The 21,362-nt window shown below is 38.2% G+C and overlaps 1 protein-coding gene across 1 annotated transcript in view; it reads right to left on the bottom strand.

Moving 5' to 3' along the window:
* Nucleotides 1–833: 833 nt before the first annotated feature.
* nsd1b (nuclear receptor binding SET domain protein 1b) overlaps nt 834–21,362 on the bottom strand; it is a 21,084-nt gene continuing 555 nt past the window's right edge. The window contains exons 2-13 of the mRNA XM_073823927.1: nt 19,878–20,001; nt 19,569–19,769; nt 16,063–16,242; nt 15,700–15,856; nt 15,389–15,594; nt 15,064–15,176; nt 14,708–14,977; nt 11,161–11,277; nt 10,936–11,077; nt 10,732–10,838; nt 9,454–9,655; nt 834–7,476 (exon numbers count right to left, since the gene is read on the bottom strand). Of these exons, the coding sequence (XP_073680028.1) occupies nt 6,962–7,476; nt 9,454–9,655; nt 10,732–10,838; nt 10,936–11,077; nt 11,161–11,277; nt 14,708–14,977; nt 15,064–15,176; nt 15,389–15,594; nt 15,700–15,856; nt 16,063–16,242; nt 19,569–19,769; nt 19,878–20,001 (2,334 nt within the window). The 3' untranslated portion in view covers nt 834–6,961. The remainder of the gene's footprint in view (nt 7,477–9,453; nt 9,656–10,731; nt 10,839–10,935; nt 11,078–11,160; nt 11,278–14,707; nt 14,978–15,063; nt 15,177–15,388; nt 15,595–15,699; nt 15,857–16,062; nt 16,243–19,568; nt 19,770–19,877; nt 20,002–21,362) is intronic.

The raw sequence follows: 21,362 nt of genomic DNA, 5'->3' as shown, positions 1-21,362 counted from the left end.
GCCGCTGAAAAACACCCCCACAGCATGATGCTGCCACCACCATGCTTCACTGTTGGGACTGTATTGGACAGGTGATGAGCAGTGCCTGGTTTTCTCCACACATACCGTTTAGAATTAAGGCCAAAAAGTTCTGTCTTGGTCTCATCAGACCAGAGAATCTTATTTCTCACCATCTTTGAGTCCTTCAGGTGTTTTTTTTTTAGCAAACTCCATGCAGGCTTTCATGTGTCTTGCACTGAGGAGAGGCTTCCGTCGGGCCACCCTGACTGGTGAAGGGCTGCAGTGATGGTTGACTTTCTACAACTTTCTCCCATCTCCCGACTGCATCTCTGGAGCTCAGCCACAGTGATCTTTGGGTTCTTCTTTACCTCTCTCACCAAGGCTCTTCTCCCCCGATAGCTCAGTTTGGCCGGACAGCCAGCTCTAGGAAGGGTTCTGGTCGTCCCAAACGTCTTCCATTTAAGGATTATGGAGGCCACTGTGCTCTTAGGAACCTTAATTGCAGTAGAATTTTTTTTTGTAACCTTGGCCAGATCTGTGCCTTACCACAATTCTGTCTCTGAGCTCTTCAGGCAGTTCCTTTGACCTCATGATTCTCATTTGCTCTGACATGCACTGTGAGCTGTAAGGTCTTATATAGACAGGTGTGTGGCTTTCCTAATCAAGTCCAATCAGTATAATCAAACACAGCTGGACTCAAATGAAGGTGTAGAACCATCTCAAGGATCATCATAAGAAATGGACAGCACCTGAGTTAAATATATGAGTGTCACAGCAAAGGGTCTGAATACTTAGGACCATGTGATATTTCAGTTTTTCTTTTTTAATAAATCTGCAAAAATGTCAACAATTCTGTGTTTTTCTGTCAATATGGGGTGCTGTGTGTACATTAATGAGGAAAAAAATGAAATTAAATGATTTCAGCAAATGGCTGCAATATAACAAAGAATGAAACATTTAAGGGGGTCTGAATACTTTCCGTATCCACTGTATATTTTTTTGGACTCAAATTCATTGAATTGATTATAAATATTTAGAATTTTTATGTACATTACCAAAACCTTATGTGTCCTCTGTAAGGTGACCGTGGGAACTATATACACAGTATAAAACAAATACATATATAAACATATAAAACATATAAAAAAAATTATCAGGCTTGCAAAGCCTGTCACCTTCTTCCATATAGATTTAATATATAAAAATATATACAGCAAGATCCATCTTTTTGCTTATCTGACTAGTCGCATTAGTTGCACTGTCTATATACTGTCTGTATACACAGTATAAAACATTAAAAAAAAAGCTTCAGCCCAGATTTTATAAACATTCAAGTGAATAAATGAAATTATCTGAAATGGAATTACCTTAGAAACTCTCTGCACTTATTGGATTGTTTTTGCACAAAGAAAATAAAATTGATTGCTGCATTTTGTCATTGTGACACTAATGTAATGACAATTGGCCAAATTCTGCCCAAAAATTCTCATTACAGTAATACAGAAATGAAATCATCCCATCTGGGTATAACTTTCTCATTATAATTATTATTATTACAATTAAGCTTTCAGATTTTATTATCAGCATACAAAATGGTATCATTAATTGCTTACAGTTTACTATATAAATATAATTGATTTGTTACATTAATGAGAAATAATTTTTTATTTTTTTGCCTTAATGTTGGATGAAGACACATTAGGCATGTGAAAATGTACCAAAATTGTCATGCAATTAACGTTGCATAAGTATTGAATTAATTAAAAACACTTTAATTATCCTGAAAATAGACAGCATTTTCTTTGTGCAAAATATAATTTGTTTTTATTTTGGGATGATATATCTCCCAAGCATTTGTTTTTAAAGATTCTGATATTGTGCAATTTTCACTGGATGTCCTACAGGACAAAATTATGTTACTGTTTTACTTACGTTTTACTGTGAAATTACACCTATGTGATCTTCAGCCGAAAGTTTTGTTTAAATGAATCAAAATCATATATAAGCAATGCAGACTAAGTCATTCAAGACTGCCAGATATTGGGATGATGAAATATATGCTTTATATATTTTAAGTGCATCTTAGAACTCTGAGGGATAATAACCTAAATTCAACATTTATTTATTTTTCTACATATCATATTCATCCTTTGCTGCCTATTCTTGCTTGCCTTCACATATCTTTTTTTTTTTTGGACTGGAATTCATTGAATTGATTATAAATATTTAGAATTTATTATGTACATTACCAAAACCTTATGTGTCCTCTGTAAGGTGACCGTGGGAACTTATAATTATGTATACAGTATAAAATGAAAACAAGACAAAAAAATACAAAAAAAGCTCACATTTCATAAACATTCAAGTGAAATTATTAAATTAAATGATCTGAAATGGAATCACATCAAAAACTCTCTGTACTTCTTGTTTTGTTTTTTGTTTTTTTTTGTTTTTGCACAAAGAAAATAAAAATAGTTGCTGCATTTTGTCATTGTGACACTAATGTAATGACAATTGCCCAAATTCTGCCCAAAAAATCTCTTTACGGTAATACAGCTTTCAGCTTTTATTATCAGCATACAAGATGGTATCATTGATGGCTTACAGTTTATATAAATATTATTGATTTGTTACATTAATGAGAAATGTATTTTTTTTCTGCCTTAATGTTAGATGAAGACACATTAGGCATGTGAAAATGTGCCTAAATTGTCATGCAATTAATGTTGCAATTCAAAACACTTTAATTACCCCGAAAATAGCCATTTTCTTTGTGCAAAATATAATTTTTTATTTTGGGGTGATATATCACCCAAGCATTTGTTGACAGTTTTTGTGAGATTTACACTTCCACAGTTATGCTCACATTTAATTAATAACAATTAATGACTGTCAAATGCAATAAATAAATTAAAAACTACAATTTTGATCAAAGTATATACAAAGAGGCGGTAAAAACAGCAGCAAGGAAGCGACAAGTGTGTACTGTTGTTTATTCTGTACAAAGCACTACAGCACAATTAAAGTCTCTAACAAGGCAACAGATTTTTTTTTTTTTCCCTTTTGCCTGAAATTTGTCTGAAATATACTTAAGTGGAATGACTCTTAGAGCAGCGTTAAAACTATTAAGTGCAACTATATACATAAATACAGTTTAGGGAAAAAAATTGAAATGCTGTTCAAAAACACTTAGATGGGGGTAAGGAAAACCGGCAGAGACATTTCAGAAGTGTAGACATGCAACAAGCCACAATCATTTGTCCTATACATTAGCTTCACAGAAGACTATAAAGGGCTTTTGTTGCCAGTAATAGTGTTTTACACTACACGGTTTCAGTTCAAATTGTATGTTGAACGTCATCATATCAGCCTTTATGGAAAATTTAACATGAATTCACTAAATGCCAAAGACTTGACTGGGAGTGTTTAAATATCAGCCTTGCGAAGCCTGTCACCTTTTTCCATATAGATTTAATGTATAAAAATATATACAGCAAGATCCATCTTTTTGCTTATCTGACTAGTCGCATTAGTTGCACTGTCTAAGCTGAAACAGAACTTCCTTTTTGTTTAAAAGTTTTGTAACTGTTGGATGCCACAAGTGTTTAAAAAAAAAATCACACGGCTGACCTTTAAAGTCACATCATAATTTACACCAAGCAATTTTCTTTAGTGGATATTATTAAATCAAAACACTTCTGGATCTTCTGGATTATGTGCCAGATTAATTTAAGGACAATTCTGGGAATTTTTCTAAATTATCTAACATAAATTATAAGCATACTTGTAAATATTCTGCTTTTGTCTTAACATGTTAGCAGGCGAAGTTTGGATTATTATACAAAAGTGTTTCAAAATGATAGTCTTCAAGTTATTCAAACAGTTGGCTAGGATCGAGACACTGATATTTTAATCTTATTAATTACAATCACAATTTACTGTCAATTCACTCTTAAGTCCAAAGTAAACTTCAGTTTTGACGCAAGTGCTTAGTGAACTTAATTTGATGGCGCACACAAACACAGGTAATTGATACGTGCATGCTAGAAATATTTATTTTTATCCAATGTCTGCGCCTTTTGGATATTTTATCCAATATCGTGTATCTCTTAACCCTATTGTTCTGTATTGTTGCAGTGGTCTCCATAAATTGTTCAGTCTACTACACTGTAAAAAGTTTTCACCAGTATCAACTTAAAAACTTAAGTTTAGCAGCTGCCTTAAAATGTTAAGTTAAATAAACTTAAGGCATTTAAACTTACAAGTTAAATCAACTCATTTTGATTGTAATAAGTTAAAATGACTTGTAGTTTTAAGCTGATTTAACTTAAAAACTTAAGGCAGCTGCTGAACGTAGGTTTTTAAGTTGAATCTGTTGAAAACTTTTTACAGTGTACGTTTTTTTTTTTTAATTTTCAAAACAATGGGTTAGCCCAGTGTTGCCACATTGTCTAAGTAATTAGTAATGTGCAAGCTAAGCATACAGAGTTCACACAGGTACAAAAATTGGTCTGCACATGCACAGTGCGTGCGTACTATCCTGATGACGAAATTTACATGACACGTAGTGTATGCATATAGCCTTTGCGTAAAACCCAAAGTATACTTAGGGCTTTAATAAACTACCTGGCCAGAAAAATCACCCTCTGGATTTAAATGAGCAAATACTTTTAGATAGATTTTAGGATTGAATTATATTTGCAGTGATTAATACAGTTCCTTCCTACCCCTTCATCTTTTGCACATTTTGTTATGTTGCAGCTTTATGTTAAACTGCTTTAAATTACTTTTTCCCTCCACATCAGTCTACACTCCATACACCATAATGACAAATCACAAAACATGTTTGTAACAACTTTGCAGATTTATTAGAAATAAAAAACAGAAATGATTCCATTGCATAAGTATTCATACCCTTTTCTGGGACACTTGAAATTTAGCTTAGGATCATTCATATTGCTTGTAGATGTTACTACACTTTGGGTGGAGTTAAACTGTGGCAAATTCATTTGAATGAGTATGATTTGGAAAGGCACAAACTACTCAGTAAAAGGTCTAACAGCTGAAAGTGCATATCAGAGCAAAAACCAAGCCCTGAGATCAAAAGAACTGCCTGTAGAGCTCAGAGACAGAATTTTGTCAAAGCACAGATCTGGGGAAGAGTTCAGAAAAACATTCTGCTGCATTGAAGGTTCACAGAAGCATGTAGCCTCCATTATCCATAATGGAAGAAGCTTGGAACAACTAGGACTCTTCCTAGAGATGGCCTCCTGGCCAAACTGAGGAATTGATGGAGAAGGGCCTTTGCTAAATTGGTGACCAAAGAGCTGATGGTCACTCTACTTGAGCTCCATGATCATATATGCAGATGGGAGAAACTTACAGAAGGACAAACATCACTGCAACACTCCACCAATCTGGGCTTTATGGTGGCGTGGCCAAACTCAATCCTCTCAATTCTCTCCTAAAGGATGCTCAGACTCGGAGAAACAAGGTTTTCTGGTCTGATGAACCTCAATTCCAAGCATCATGTTTGAAGGAAACCAGGCACTGCTCATCACCTGCACAGTAGCATCCCAACAGTAAAGTGTGCTGGTAGAAGCCCAATGCTGTGGGCTGTTTTTCAGCAGCAGGGACTGTGGGACTCATCAGAGTAGAAGGAAAGCTCAATGCACCAAAATATAGAGATAGCCTTAATGAAAACCCAGTCCAGAACATTCAGAACCTGGGCAGAAGTTTCACATTTCAACAGGACAACGACCCTAAGCACACAGCAAGAGTGGCTTATAGACAACTCTGTAAATGTCCTTAAGTGGCCCAGCCACAGCCTGGGCTTGAACCAAATCAAACATTTCTGAAGAAACCTGAAAATGGCGAAGAATGGCAGATAATTGCCAAATATGCAAAACTTGTTGCATCATATCCAAAAAAAACTTGATGCAGTAAAGGTGCTTCAATTAAGTACTGAGTTACGGGTATGAATACTTATGCAATGTACTTATGTCAGTGTTTTATTTTTAATAAATTTGCAAAGTCTGTTTTGTGTTTTGTCATTATGGAGTATGGAGTATAGATTTATGTGGGAAAAATTAATAAAGCAGTTTAACACAAGGCTGCAACATAAAATGTAAAAAAAATAAAGGGTATGAATACTTTCACTGTATGATTCTGACATGTTATATGTTTCCCCACAGGGCTCTGAGGTGGTCAGTCTTTCACAATTTGGACCCAATGAATCTTAACATCGTCATTCAGGAATATGTACATGGGTATGTCTTCCGACATGTTTAAGAAGGAAAAAGCTGCCAAACATATAACATGCCAATAACATAATCACTGAAATAATGATCCGATTCCAGACTCTTTTGTATTTGCTTATTTAAATCCAAATGGCAACTTTTTTTTGACCAGGCAGTGTATATGAACCACTTACTCAAAAGTGAAATTTACCCAAAGCTTAAATTCGGCACCATTGGCTCACAGAGCAAATATACAGCACAAATGAGTTTTGGTGAATGAGTTTATAGTCATTATTATTTGACTTAATGAAGAAGGCAATGGCATTTCCAAGGAAAAATATATTCCTTTCTCTAAATACTGTATCTTCATTCTCTTCATTGTTGCTTTTCTGTGATGTTCAACATCTTTCATAGTCCCAGCTGTAGCAAGAAAAAAAATGTAACAATGGTCGCAATCTGATATCGCATAACGCTGTATAAAGTGGGTTCGGTGTTCGGTTTAGTCAGTGTTTGAGTCATGTTTTTCTTGTCAACCTGTGTCGTCTTCATCAAAGAGATTACTGATGGAGATGAAGTATTGTCTACCATCTTCAAGTATGTTATAGTGAGAAGTTAACGTACATCAGATACCCTCAGAGAAAGTAGTGCGAGAAAACATGGCTACAAAGAGGTCTGTTGGGAAATGTAAACCTCAGGTCAGTTTGCGTCAATAGATTAAACCTTCATACTTCGGTTTTCTTCTTTATCTTCGATCGTTCTGAATTATCTTGAGTTACGCTCTTCTCATCATCCCTTTCTAATTGCACCAAGCTTTCTTCCTCTTCTTCTTTTTCTTCTTCACAGGGAGAAATTGGTGAATATGCACAGTTCAAAGAGATGTCAAGTGGTGGAGGGCTGCTGGAGGGGCTAACGGAGACCTGAGGGGCTATATCTGGGGGAGAGGGATCCTGCGGGACAGCCGTTTTGTTCTGGGTTTTGGATTTGGTTTTAGCGCCTCGGATGAAGTTTATAGGGTATGTTGTCACGAGGTCTGTGGGATATTCACGGATCTCTCCAGGCTCTAGGGGCTCGGGGCCGCAGGGGTCATGCTCGCTGCATGACAAGCGGCCATCCAGTTTGGATATAAAAAGCATGCCGTCTCGATGTTCGACACAATAGGAGCTAGGGCACATTTCACAGAAGGAAGCTGCTTCCTGCCCACACAAGTCACACTGATGCCAAGGACACTCCCAACGGCCTGAAAGGCAAAACAAGTTATTCACCGATAATCTTCCCCTCCAGTGGGCTGTTAACAGCTGTGTGCAGATCATTCAGTGCGGAGTCAGTGAAGATTCAGACTGGATTTGTGAATCAGATCAGTTGATTCACTGAAAAGATTCAAAAATTACTCAAAAATGAATCAGATATAATTTTGTCACTTTTACAACTTCAGTCATTAATTACTCACTAATTGCATGTCGTTTCAAACCCGTAAGACCTTCGTTCATTCTCGGAACACAAATTAAGATACTTTTGATGATATCCAAGAGCTTTCTGACCCTGCATAGACAGCAATGCAACTACCAGGTTCAAGGCCCAGAAAGGTGGTAAGGACATCGTTAAAATAGTCAATGTGACATCAGTGGTTTAACCTTAATGTTATGAAGCTATGAGCATACTTTTTGTGGGCAAAAATAACAACTTTATTCAACAATTTCTTCTCTTCCCTGTCAGCACAACACAACGCATACGCGTCACATGGACTACTTTATCGATGTCCATACGACCTTTCTGGGCCTTGAATGTGGTGATATTGTTGCTGTCTATTCAGGGTCAGAAAGCACTTGGATTTAATAAAAAATATCTAAATTTGTGTTCTGAAGATGAAGGAAGTTCTTACGGGTTTGGAAAACTCATATAATTTCAGAACACAACGCATGATCAAGTATAAACTTCATTTACAGTGATTTAGCATTTTTTTTAAAGGGGTCCTATTATGCTCTTTTACAAAGTCTTTATTTTGTTTTGGGGGTGCACTAGAACATGCGCTCATGCTTGGTGGTTTGAAAAACGCCTTATTTTTCACATAATTTACAATTATTACAATAGCTTTCTCCCCAGCCACAAATGGCTCGTTTATATCCGGGTTTGATGAAGGTCCGCCTTCTAAAAAACGAAATCTGTTGTGATTGGTTGGCTTAGATGGAATTTCAGTACTGCCCCTTCCCAAAGCAGCAAGTTATGTGTACAACTGCGCAAACTAGAAAGTGATTCTATTTTAAATATGGATATTTTTCTTAAAAAACCACATCGGATCGCTAAAGGAGGCTTTTACTGACCCATCAGGAGCCATGTGAGGCACTTTTTATTATGGATCGACTTGTTTTGGACTGATGGAGAAAAAATGTGGTCTATGCTGTTCAGTCTATGCCATTCTAAAGCTTGGGAGTGCCCAATTATTTTTAATATAACTCCGATTGCATTTGTCTGAAAGAAGGAAGTCATATACACCTAGGATGCATGGAGGGTGAGTAAATAATATGCTACAGTAGTGTTGGTCCTATCGCCAGTCTGCGAGATTGCCGATACATGATATTATCATTATTGTGCTAATTTATTTAATTATTTACATGGCCGAAACCAGCTCCAGCATAAGGCTCCGACGCGGCAACCGATGATGGTCATTCTAGTCAATGCCTGTGTTTATATCAGCCGCAGCTCCGCATGTGTTTCGATCCTCTATACCGCACACGTCAACTCCAGCATGGCTACTGGAGCAGGTCGCGGCCACTTTAGTCTATGCTCGCGTTTATACCAGCCGCCCTGCATCTCTCTGAAGCATCCCAGAAGCGGCTGTCCATGCTACATCGCTAAAGTTAGGCGAATCCCCCACCCGTCAATGATTCAAATTTCCGTAGGCGGGATTTATTTGAATAATATTCTAATGGACCGTGTTGTGACTTCATAGCATCCGGAAAACAAACGCTGTAGTCCAAAGAAGCCGTTCGTTGTAGTTCTTGAAAAGGGATTTTAAAAAAACTAAATATCTCCCTTTGGAGTGGACTTTGAGATTTGTAACTTTGTATATGTTTTATGCTCAAACATACACACCTCACACTGGGAAAAATTCAAAAAGAGTAAAAACATATTAGGACCCCATTGAGAATTGTGAAATTTCACTAGTGACTTTATGGTCATAGAGTAGTTGGTGTTTGAGAGGTTCTTTAAGACTGACCTGCAGGTCTCTTAGTGAGATTGAGGCAGTCGGCATGGTAAACCTTAGGACAGCCTGGCCTTTTGCAGGACACAACCTGTCCTCCATCTCCACAGCTAAAGCACTCATCTTCCCGCTCCTTGATAACTTCCTGCTGGGACTTACGCTTCATCTGAGACTTCTTCTTCAGTTTACGACCTTTATCATCTGATGGAGGGTTGTTCTGATAGACACAGAGTTGATGTTTAACTACAATCACTTATCAAAGCAGAAAGGAATTTACTGAATTTGCTTTGGATATCAAAAATGTTACTGTGAAACATCTGACAAGCTTACATTAGAAAATTGTATCAGTTATTTTCGTTTCAGTGTCGGATTAGTATTTTTGTACATTTATTTTTGATTATATTTTATTACCATATACATTATGGGTTTCCCTCTGTATATTTTCATTCATTAATGATCATTAAAGTGCCTTGCGAAAGAAATCGTAACTTCATACCATGGTCCTTTATCTTTTTCACGTTTTTTATGTTGCTGCCTTATGGTAAACTGTTTCAAATTACTTTTTTCCCACATCAATCTATACTCCATGCACAGTAATGACAAAGCAAAAACAGAATTGTTGCAACTTCATATATTTATTAAAAACAAAAAAACTCAAATAAGTACATTGCATAAGTATTCATACCCTTAACTTAGTACTTAGTTAAAGCACCTTTACAGCCTCAAGTCTTTCTTGGTATGGTTCAACAACATTTGCACATCAACATTTGTCAATTATCTGCCATTCTTCGCCTCACCTCTTCACCTCTCAAGCTCTGTTGCATGGGGTCTGGCAGACATGTTCAGGTTTCTCCAGAAATGTTTGATTGGGTTCAAGCCCAGGCTGTTTCATTCACTATGAAGTTGACTATATGCCACTCTTGCTGAGGGTCATTGTCTTGTTGGAAGGTGACTGTCCCAGATAAGGGTATGAATACTTATGCAATGGAATCATTCAAGTTTTTTATTTTTTAATAAATTTGCAAATAAGTTAAAAACCTGTTCTATAAATACTTTCGCAAGGCACTTTATATAATGATGATTTTATTATTATTAATATACATTTTTCTAATTACTTTTTACAATAGATAATAGGTTTCCCAGTATTTTTTTCTTTTTAATAATAATGATTCTAAAATATCCACAGTATAATCCCAAGAAAAACATATTGGTCAAACTAATTAGCAATCTGTCATTAGTTATAGCATGATATTATATTGCACAAAAGATGACCTCTGGGGATCATCTCCTTACTTTTGGCCTTACTCCCAGGAATCCACTGCAATTAGATGCACCACACTTGCACACCGTCTTCCCATTTCCCAGACACTCAAGGTTATAGTTGAATGTTAACTCAGTGCCTTGGAAGAAAACATCAGCACTTAAATGTTTATGCATAAGCGGTTTAAATGCAAGCCTGTACTAATATATTCCACATACAAATGAAATTTGACTTACCAGCTGAGACATCTGTAAGCGCAAAAAGCCCAACACGTGTGTCTCCATTGACTGTCCATTTTTGCGTCTCGCAGTTTGGCTGACAACTGTGGTTCATAAAACGGGCTTCATTTCCCTTGGGCCCGGCATCAATAATTCGATCCTTCCAGAAACAGCAAAGCAACATATTAAGTTCCCCATAACAGAAATCACTGAAATTAAACTAGTGTTGTAGTAAAATCTCACCTTGTCCAATGTAAGCATGTAGAAATTGCCGATATTGTTCTCCTGAGCATGTTTAATCCGGGCACGACATTCTTCCTCGTCAATCACCTCTCCAACATATTCGTTAACAAATCCTCCCTTGGGTTGAAGATTAAAAACAAAGAATTTATTAGAAAGCAGACTAAAGCAAACTAAAGCTATTTATATCCAAATTCACACTGTCTCTCTAGGTATATTTTAGAGGGAGGAAATGGACTGTTGTAGAAGTTTGTACATAGCCAATGTATGGGAAAATTGATCCAAATGATCAGTGTACAGTGCCTTGCAAAGTATTCATTCCCTTCATTTTTTCACATTTGTTATGTACATTGCATAAGTATTCATACACTTAACTTAGTATTTAGCTGAAGCACCTTTACAACCTCAAGTCTTTTTGGATATTAATGCAACAAGATTTGCACATCAACATTTGGCAATTAAATGTGAATAATTCTTCGCCTCAACTCTTCAACTCTTAAGCCCTGTCAGCTTGGATGAGGTCTGGCAGACATTTTCAGGTTTCTTCAGAAATGTTTGATTAGATTCAAGCCCAGGCTATGACTGGGCCACTGCAGGACATTCAAAGAGTTATCTATAAGCCATTCTTGCTGTATGCTTATGGTTATTGCCCTGTTAGAAGGTGAACCTTCTGCCCACTCTAAAGGTTCTGAATGCTCTAGACTGGGTTATCTCAATATTTTGGTGCACTAAGCTTTTCTTCTACTCTGCCCCACAGCATGAGGCTTATACCAGCACACTTTACTTTTGGGATGGTACTCTGGAGGTGATGAGCAGTGCTTGATTTCCTTCAAACATGATGCTTGGAATTGAGGTTCATCAGACCAGAGAATCTTGTCAAGATTGCTCAGTTTGGCCAGCCCTAGGAAGAGTCCTAGTTGTTACAAGCGGTTTCCATTATAGATAATGGAAGCTACATGCCTCTGTGAACCTTCAATGCAGCAGATTTTTTTTAACTCTTCCCCAGATCTGTAGCCTAGAATCTAGACGCGCCCCTAGCGGCAGCAAATTACATTTGCTTCTAAGGGCAGTCTAGTAACTCTCCGTTCACTTGAAATTTCCAAAAATCCAAAATCGACCGGGCCAATCACGAGTCGGTGGGCGGGCTTAACATGATGACGACTGACCTGTGACCATAAGTTCCGTCAGACGTTCTCTGGTTCCGTGAATTACACGTGAGAGAGAGAGCGATGGCTGCTGTTAGCGAACAACTTTCTTTCGAATCGGCTTTGGCCGCCACTCTTTAAGACTTGAAGTTAAGCTTTTCTCTGAGAAAAGAACAAGAAACTGCACTGAGGTCGTTCTTACAAAAGAAGGATGTATTTGGAGTTGACTACGTCACCTTCTTCGTTGCTCTGATTGGTTGTAGCGCTATCCTATTGCGTGGAGAGGGAGTTTGAAAGACAACCATTTATCCCGCCCCTCCGGTTGAGCGCTGTCTATGGAGAGTGCCCAGACCCTACATTTATGTGGGTCTGGCTTGTCAGGCTACCAGATCTGTGTATTCACACAAACCTGTTTCTGAGCTCTACAGGTAGTTATTTTGGCATCAGGGATAGTTTTTTTCTCTGATATGCATTTTCAGCTGTTAGACCTTTTCTGAGAGGTGTGTGCCTTTCCAAATCATACTCATTCAAATGAATTTACCACATCCTAACTCCAATCGAAGTGTAGTAACATCTACAAGCGATGTGAGTGCTCCTAAGCTAAATTTCAAGTGTCTCAGAAAAGGGAGTGAATACTTATGCAATGGAGTCATTTCAGGGTTTTTTTTATTTTTTATTTTATTTTTTTTAAAGTTATTACAAACCTGTTGTATGCTTCGTCATTATGGTGTATGGAGTGTAGATTGATGTGCAAAAAAAGTAATTTACTTTTGCAATGCACTGTACATCTGGGGCAGTGTGAGGATAAGTAAACAATGAAAGAACTCTTTATTTTAGGTGGAGTATCCCTTTAAGATCTGGGTATACTTCATCTTCTACGTTCTGCTCCACCTTATGCACAGTTGAAAACACAAGCCCTTTAAAGTATTTTCTAGTAACAATGAGAATGGAACTAATGGAACTCTGTTTTGAAAGTGTAAAGCACTATTTAATGCACTGTTGTTAATGCACAAGTCTACACAGACAAGGGAAGTATGTTTTCGTGTGGCGTGCATGTCACACCGGTTAGTTACAGGAACTCATTTATAGGAACTAGCCACCAGGGCAGTCCCCTGAGAACTAGGGCAATTTTCCTTGTTGCATTTGCACCACCAGTGGGAACTCTGAAGTGACATAAGCCAGCCAACAGCAGCATCATTTAGTCGCAACATTCATAACTGGAGAATGGAGAAGTGCCTTGACTCTGGCATCGGTTTATTGCTGTTTTCCAAGTTTGTAAAGTTAGTTAATGGAGTAAGTAATATACCTAATGTTGTGTTGGTCCCCTTTTTGCTGCCAAAACAGCCGTGACCACTCGAGGCATAGACTCCACTAGACCCCTGAAGGTGTGCTGTGGTATCTGGCAACAAGATGTTAGCAGCAGATCATTTAAGTCCTGTAAATTGCGAGGTGGGGCCTCCATGGATCAGACTTGTTTGTTCAGCACATCCACAGATGTTTGATTAGATTGAGATCTGGAGAATTTGTAGGCCAAGTCAACACCTCAAACTCATTGTTGTGCTTCTCAAACATTCCTGAACCATTTTTGCTTTGTAGCAGGACACATTATCCTCCTGAAAGATGCCACAGCCACCAAGGAATATCGTTTCCATGAAAGGGTGTACATGGTCTGCAACAATGCTTAAGTAGCCTTGCCTTCTTCCCATAATGCATCCAGGTGCCATGTGTTCCCCAGATAAGCAACGGACACGCACCCGGCCATCCATGTGATGTAAAAGAAAATGTGATTCATCAGACCAGGCCACCTTTATCCATTGCTTCATGGTCCAGTTCTTTCAACAATGGACAGGGATAAGCGTGGGCACCCTGACTGGTCTGTGGCTGTGCAGCTCTATATGCAACAAACTGCGCTGCACTGTGTTTTCTGACACCTTTCCATCAGAACCAGCATTAAACTTCTTGAGCAATTTGAGTTACAGTAGCTTGCCTGTTGGATTGGACCACACAGGCCAGTCTTTGTTCTTCACGTGCATCAGTGAGCCTTGACTGCCCATGACCCTGTCGACAATTCCTTGGACCACTTTCGATAGATACTGACCACTGCAGAATGGGAACACCCCACAAGAGCTGTAGTTTTGGAGATGCTCTTACCCAGTCGTCTAGCCATCACATTGACCCTTGTCAAACTTGCTAAAATAATTACGCTTGAGGACAAAATGTTCACTTGCTGCCTCATATATCCAACTTACTAACATACCTGATCAGTGTAAATGTAAACCGTGTGTTTACACAACTAAAAATGGTGAGTGCCAGTGTTCATATGGTTAATGGAGTCCTTGCACATTATGAACATTTGAAATCAGCTCAGGTTTTGGAAAAAAACATTTGTCATTTAAATGTTTCACCTTTTTGATGTCGTGCACACAGCGTAACCCCCAGCCTCGAGAGAGCGTTCTGAAGATCTCCACCTGGCAGTACTGTCGTTTGGTGAAGCACTGGTTCTGGCAGCGCTCACCTGCGGGACACACCTGTGGGTGACACTCGTACAGCAGCATGCGGTTGATGCACTCTGAATCCATACCGCAGGGGTTTTCATCTGTCGCTTTGCAGTTGCAGCGTGGAATCTCAGAAAGGTCTGCTGAGATGATCAGCACTTTGCCAATTGGTTTGTTCACCTAAGGAATTGACCAAGTTAAAACTTGTAAAATCATTATATAAAGCTAGCAATCATAATCTCATAGTGTCTCGGAGGAGCATTAACCTTAATATGTTTGTATGGTGGAGGTTTCTTGTCATTTCGTCTGTCCTCCTGCAGCTGCCGTAGTTCTTTCTCGGCCTGCAGTTCTTTGAACCTTACTGCAGCTTCTTCCAAAGCTGAACCAGATAAAACATTTGGATTTTTGAAATCAGAAATTGTGATTTTTTTTTTGTCTATTAATTGAAAGTCAATGTTTTATACTCTACTGGCTGATCAATTTTAACACCAGTTTTGTTCACTAAAAATGTTAATATGATTGCTTAGAAAAGCAATAATGCACTAGCAATGGTGATAGCAAAAGCAAAATGAAATTAGTTACAAAATATACCTTTCTTATAGGTAGAGTCAACTCCCTTTCCCATTTTCTCTTTACTGTTGGCATCACCTTCCATGTAGGGAAAAACTCGGGCTTGGTAAGTCCACAGGTAATCGTTAGAGCCGAAGAAAAGAACTGGGAACTCTCCGACATCATGTCTCATGCGTAGGATATTCTCGGGAATGTCTTTGGGATTGCTAACCTCTGCCGGCCACCATCTATCAAACAGTAGAGCAGATACAGTTGTGTACAATGATACTAAAAGCCAGCAATTGATGACATTAAATGTTGGGAAGTTAAGAGTGGGTTTTGTGGTTGCTGACCTGTAGCGGCCAACTTTCACCCACACTACCTCCTTGTAGTGCGGTTTCTTTCCAGCACGACAGTCGTTGCAGTACCAGCTGCCTTCGGGCATGTCGATATTCAGACACTCTCGGTGAAACGCCGCAGGACATGACTCGCAACACAGCAGACTACCTCCTGTAGAGAGAAGTGATACAGATACAGAGAGGAAGTGTTTTGGATGAGAAAATTTGTCTAATGAGATCATATAAAGTTGACATGAAAGGTTCTTTAGGTTGAATTGGATAAATCATTTTGAAAGTCATTTAAAAAAAGTTTAATGCACATAAAATCAAAGATGCAAATTGTAATGGATATTGGTGTCCAAGAGCACTGAAATTAACCTTCTGAGCAGACGAAGCACCAGCTGACGTTGACATGCTCGTGGTTGCGGCAACCTTTTCTTGGTGTGAAGTGATTGGGACACACAATGTTGCTCTCAGTGAGTGTGACACTCCCAGCAGGTATGCAGAAATCATTGGCATGATATGCCACAGGGCATCGGATACAGCGGGTTAGCTGGCCTGAGACACAAAATACAGTGAAGTTCATAACAAAAGCATGCAAATTCGAAATATGTGTGATTTAGATGTGGTGTGATATATTGGTACCATATTGGTTACTGGTTTGATATTTAATTTGTCATGACAATTCCCTCTATTTTTACATTCAGATTTTACATTTAGGTGACCTAATTATAACACTCACACAAGTAAATCTTTAAGAATAATAAAAAAATGAATAACACTGTTAAATGTCATCTTTAGCAAATCTCATGTTCTTAAATATTTAGACAAAAATATTTTTGTGGTGATTTGCAAGCTGGGGGTATGGAAATAAAAAAAAAAAGGTTATTGCACATTTTTATCTTACAATACTGTTCTCAGTATTGCGAGATACAAACTTGCAATTCTGACTTTTTTTCTTATAATTGTGAGATATAAACTCGCAATTGCAAGTTATAAAGTCAGAATTGCAAGATATAAACTGTCACACCCCCCATTGGACTGTTTGTGTTGGTTTCTCCCTCATGTGCCCATATTTGGTCCATCCTGTTCCTGTCATAAACTCAGAACACACTCAGAATTGCACGATATAATCTCACAATTGTGAGAAATAAAGTAAGTAACTGCAAGATAAAACGTGCAATTCTGACTTTATAACTTGCAATTGTGCTATACAATCTCCCTTACAATTTTAAGGGAGAAAAAGATTTTCTGAGAATTACAAGATATAAACTCACAATTCTGAAAAAAAGTCTTTATTTCTCAGAATTGCGACTTCATTTCTCTGAATTGCAAGTATATTTCTCAGAATTGTGAGTTTATATTTTAATAATTTCATAATAAAAGCATGCAAATTTGAAATATGTGTGATTTAGATGTTTGTTAGTGTGATATATTGGTACCATATTGGCTATTGGTTTGACATTGGATATTTAATTGTTCATGAAAATTTCCTCTATTTTTTGCATTCATATTTTACACGTAGATGATCTAATTATAACGCTCACTTAAGATAAATCTTTAAGAATAATTAAAAATAATTTTGAATGAACTTTCTCATAACTGATACAAACGTGCAATTCAGACTATATTTTTGCCACCAACCAGCTGTTCTTAGATGCAGCTGATAATGTTTGTTGGGGCAGTGTTATACAGTGAGGAAAAAATTATTTGATCCCCTGCTGATTTTGTACGTTTGCCCACTGACAAAGAAATTATCAGTGTTTAATTTTAATGGTAGGTTTATTTGAACAATGAAAGACAGAATAACAACAAAAAAATCCAGAAAAACGCATTTCCAATTTCTATGGGATTAAGGTCTGGCCACTCCAGGACCTTAATGTTCTTCTTCTTGAGCCACTCCTTTGTTGCCTTAGCCATGTGTTTTGGGTCATTGTCATGCTGGAATACCCATCCACGACCCATTTTCAATGCCTTGGCTGAGGGAATAAAGTTCTTCCCCAAGATTTGATGGTACATGGCCCCGTCCATCGTCCCTTTGATGCAGTTGTCCTGTACCCTTAGCAGAAAAACATCCCCAAAGGATAATGTTTCCACCGGGATGGTGTTCCTGGGGTCATAAGCAGCATTCCTTCATTCCAAACACGACGAGTTGAGTTGATGCCAAAGAGCTCAATTTTGGTCTCATCTGGCCACAAAAATTTTACCCAGTTCTCCTCTAAATCATTCAGATGTTCATTGGCAAACTTCAGATGGGCCTGTACATGTGCTTTCTTGAGCAGGGGGACCTTGCGGGTGCTGCAGGATTTCAGTCCTTCACGGCGTAGTGTGTTACCAATTGTTTTCTTGGTGACTATAGTGCCAGTTGCCTTGAGATCATTGGCAAGATCCTCCCGTGTAGTTCTGGGCAGATTCCTCATTGTTCTCATGATCATTGAAACTCCACAAGGTGAGATCTTGCATGAAGCCCCAGACCGAGGGAGCCTGACAGTTATTCTGTTTTTCTTCCATTTGCGAATAATCACAACTGTTGCCACCTTCTCACCAAGCTGCTTGGCGATGGTCTTGTAGCCCATTCCAGCCTTGTGTAGGTCTATAATCTTGTCCCTAATGTCCTTGGACAGAATTTTGGTCTTGACTGATTGATTGATTGCTTCTGTGGACAGGTGTCTTTTATACAGGTAACAAGGTGAGATTAGGAGCACTCCCTTTAAGAGAGTGCTCCTAATCTCAGCTCCATATCTCTATAAAAGACACCTGGGAGCTAGTGTTGGGCGATATGCTCAATTTTCATATCGCCCTATCGTCAGCCTGAGAGATCGCCGATACACGATACTATCGTGCTAATTTAATTAATTATCTATGTACTAAATTCCTTATTCGTTTTGTAAAGGTAGACTTTCTTTTGGCATATGATTAAGTTGTGCGTGTACAGAGCGCTGACTGTAATTCTGCCGGAGTTGTTCAAGTTACTTTCGGTTTCATTCTCTGCTATCGTCAGTGAGTGAGTTGTAAATGTGCGTGCCAGAATGTAAATGAATGAATCTTTCTTTACCCGTCATATTGCGATAATGTTACCGCTGTTATGTCTGACCGTTATCATCAGGTGATGTTGTAGTTCAGTTCATACTGAATGCGGAGAAGAGATGCGCGTGTAATTCACGTGCGTATGTTTAGCGCCATCTGATCGCATCGTAATTCTAATTAACGCCTATAGACGTTACTGAGATGACTGTTTATGTTTACTATATACAGACTGATTATGATACATCGTAATTAATTCAGCCTGAACCAGGTTTTACTACCTCTGTTATCCTAATGACTGCAATGCTAATATAATATAACACTCCCTTTAGAATCTACCACCGTACTGTATGATGAAAATCTCCCATTTTCACTGCACGAGGTGCGTTAAGGCGCTGTGGCCTCTCTATGCGTGTGTTTATACCGCGGCAAGTTTCTGAAGCATCCTAGAACAGACTCTCTGTGCTGCATTGCTAATGTTAAGTTCTTTGTTGACGGATAATAATAATAATCGTCTAAATATCGTCAAAGGCATCAGCAACAGGCGATATCTCTGACTATCGTCGATACACGATACTATCGTCTATCGGCACAACCCTACTGGGAGCCAGAAATCTTGCTAATTGATAGGGGATCAAATACTTATTTCACTTTCATTAAAACACAAATCAATTTATAACTTTTTTGAAAATGCATTATTCTGGATTTTTTACTGTTCAAATAAACCTACCATTAAAATTATAGACTGGCAATTTCTTTGTCAGTGGGCAAACAAACAAAATCAGCAGGGGATAATTTTTTTCCCTTCCTGTATGTAGCATAACCCGATAAGGAACGTAACTGCTCTAAGCACAACAAACCTTTAGATACAGATGGATTGGTAGGGTTTGTGATGAAACATGACAGGCAGGCGTGTAGAGGGCAGCGAAAAGCCCGATTCAAAGGTACTGTGGGTGCATGGCTGGCAGCACACTCCCCGTGGTAAAACTTTCCACATCCTGGAAGCATACAGCGCCTGACGTCCTCACCCATGCTCTTACAAGAAAAGCATGAGTGTATACCTAGTAAAATATTCACAAAACCAGCTATCAAAGAGCAGTAAAACTGTAAAATTACGTCAAGACTTTTTTTTAAATTGTTGATGTGTGAAGTATGAAGCTAGCTCCTACCAGAAGTGCACTCCTGACATAAAAATTTCCCTGCAGGAGGCTCGTTCAGGCCAGTGCATTGTAGATGGAATGCCCCACAGCATTGCCCTTCACACAGAAGGAGATCTCCCTGCTTCTCACATGCCTTCAGAAACAGCAGAGATGGTCATTGAGGTGTGTTCTAATTAGGGGTGGGCATAGATTAATTTTTTTAATCTAGATTAATCTAGATTAAATTTTGGAATTAATCTAGATTAATCTAGATTAAAATGGCTAATTTGAATTCTGCTGAAGGCATTCAGAATATGTGTGCTGCCCAAATAATGACTTAAAGTCTTTGAGAATGGATCATAAAGCTCATAAAGCTGTTCTATGATAATTTGTTGATGAAAATAAATTATGTTCAATTAGATGTACTTGTGTTTACTAACTAACTAACAATGAAATAATTTTTTCTACCTATTAGATTGTGTTTTTTTTTTAACGTCAACACCTACCCAACCCATTACATGTTACACCGTACTTTTATTTTGACAGGTTGCCGTGAAGTTTCTGTGTCATACAGTATGATATGATGCTAGTTTTCATAAAAATGAAACGGTAAAAGTGACACTCACAGCAGTTTGGGAGATTGAGTTTATCTGTTCATGTGAGATGAAAATGCCAAAAATTACCGGGAGCGTCACGTGTGTTTCAGTATGCGTGTAGTAAAAGCGCGTCTCCGCAATGCATACATACAGCTAGGCAAACGGAACATATCGGATTCATATTAAAACGGTCTTTTTGCATTTCAGTTTTCACATACACTAGTCCATATCGCGATTTGAATTAAGTGACTGACCAACATTTGATTTATGAATCCAAAAAACGACGAATTTACGTGGCATTTCGCTATAGTAGATTCGGTTTTTATGAATGGAGGACGACGCGATCCCATCTGTGTTTTGGCGGAGGAGACATAAACGCGCAACCATATTCTATAGTCTTCGGTATACATCCGCGTTAAACTATCAAGGTGAAAGTCATCATAGCTTGCGTAGTTTAGACCCAGCTCCAAACCCAAATTTGAGAATAGATTAACGGCGATATTTTTTTTATCGCGCGATAAGAGTTTCACGTTAACGCAGCACGTTAACGCCGATAACGGCCCACCACTAGTTCTAATATATACCATCGACTGGATTTAGTAAATTAACTTTCAAAGAATTGGATAAGTCCGTTTGCTTAAACATCCTGAGATGTTTATATCGTAAGACCTTCGTTCATCTTTAGAACACAAATTAGGATATTTTTTATGAAATCCGAGAGCTTACGGTCCCTGCATAGACAGCAACTGACACGGTCAAGCACCAGAGAGGTTACTTTTAAAACAGTTCATGTGACATCAGTGGTTCAACCGTAATGTTATGAAGCTACGAAAATACTTTTTGTGTGCAAATAAAACAAAAATACAGACTTCATTCAACAATACTTCTCTTTTGTGTCAGTTCTCGCTGCACGTTTTCT

The sequence above is a fragment of the Garra rufa genome, chromosome 19, assembly GCF_049309525.1.
Source record: "Garra rufa chromosome 19, GarRuf1.0, whole genome shotgun sequence".
In the NCBI taxonomy this organism is placed as follows: domain Eukaryota; kingdom Metazoa; phylum Chordata; class Actinopteri; order Cypriniformes; family Cyprinidae; genus Garra; species Garra rufa.
Note: the sequence above shows the minus strand (reverse complement) of the source record. Positions and strands in the feature narration are given on the sequence as shown.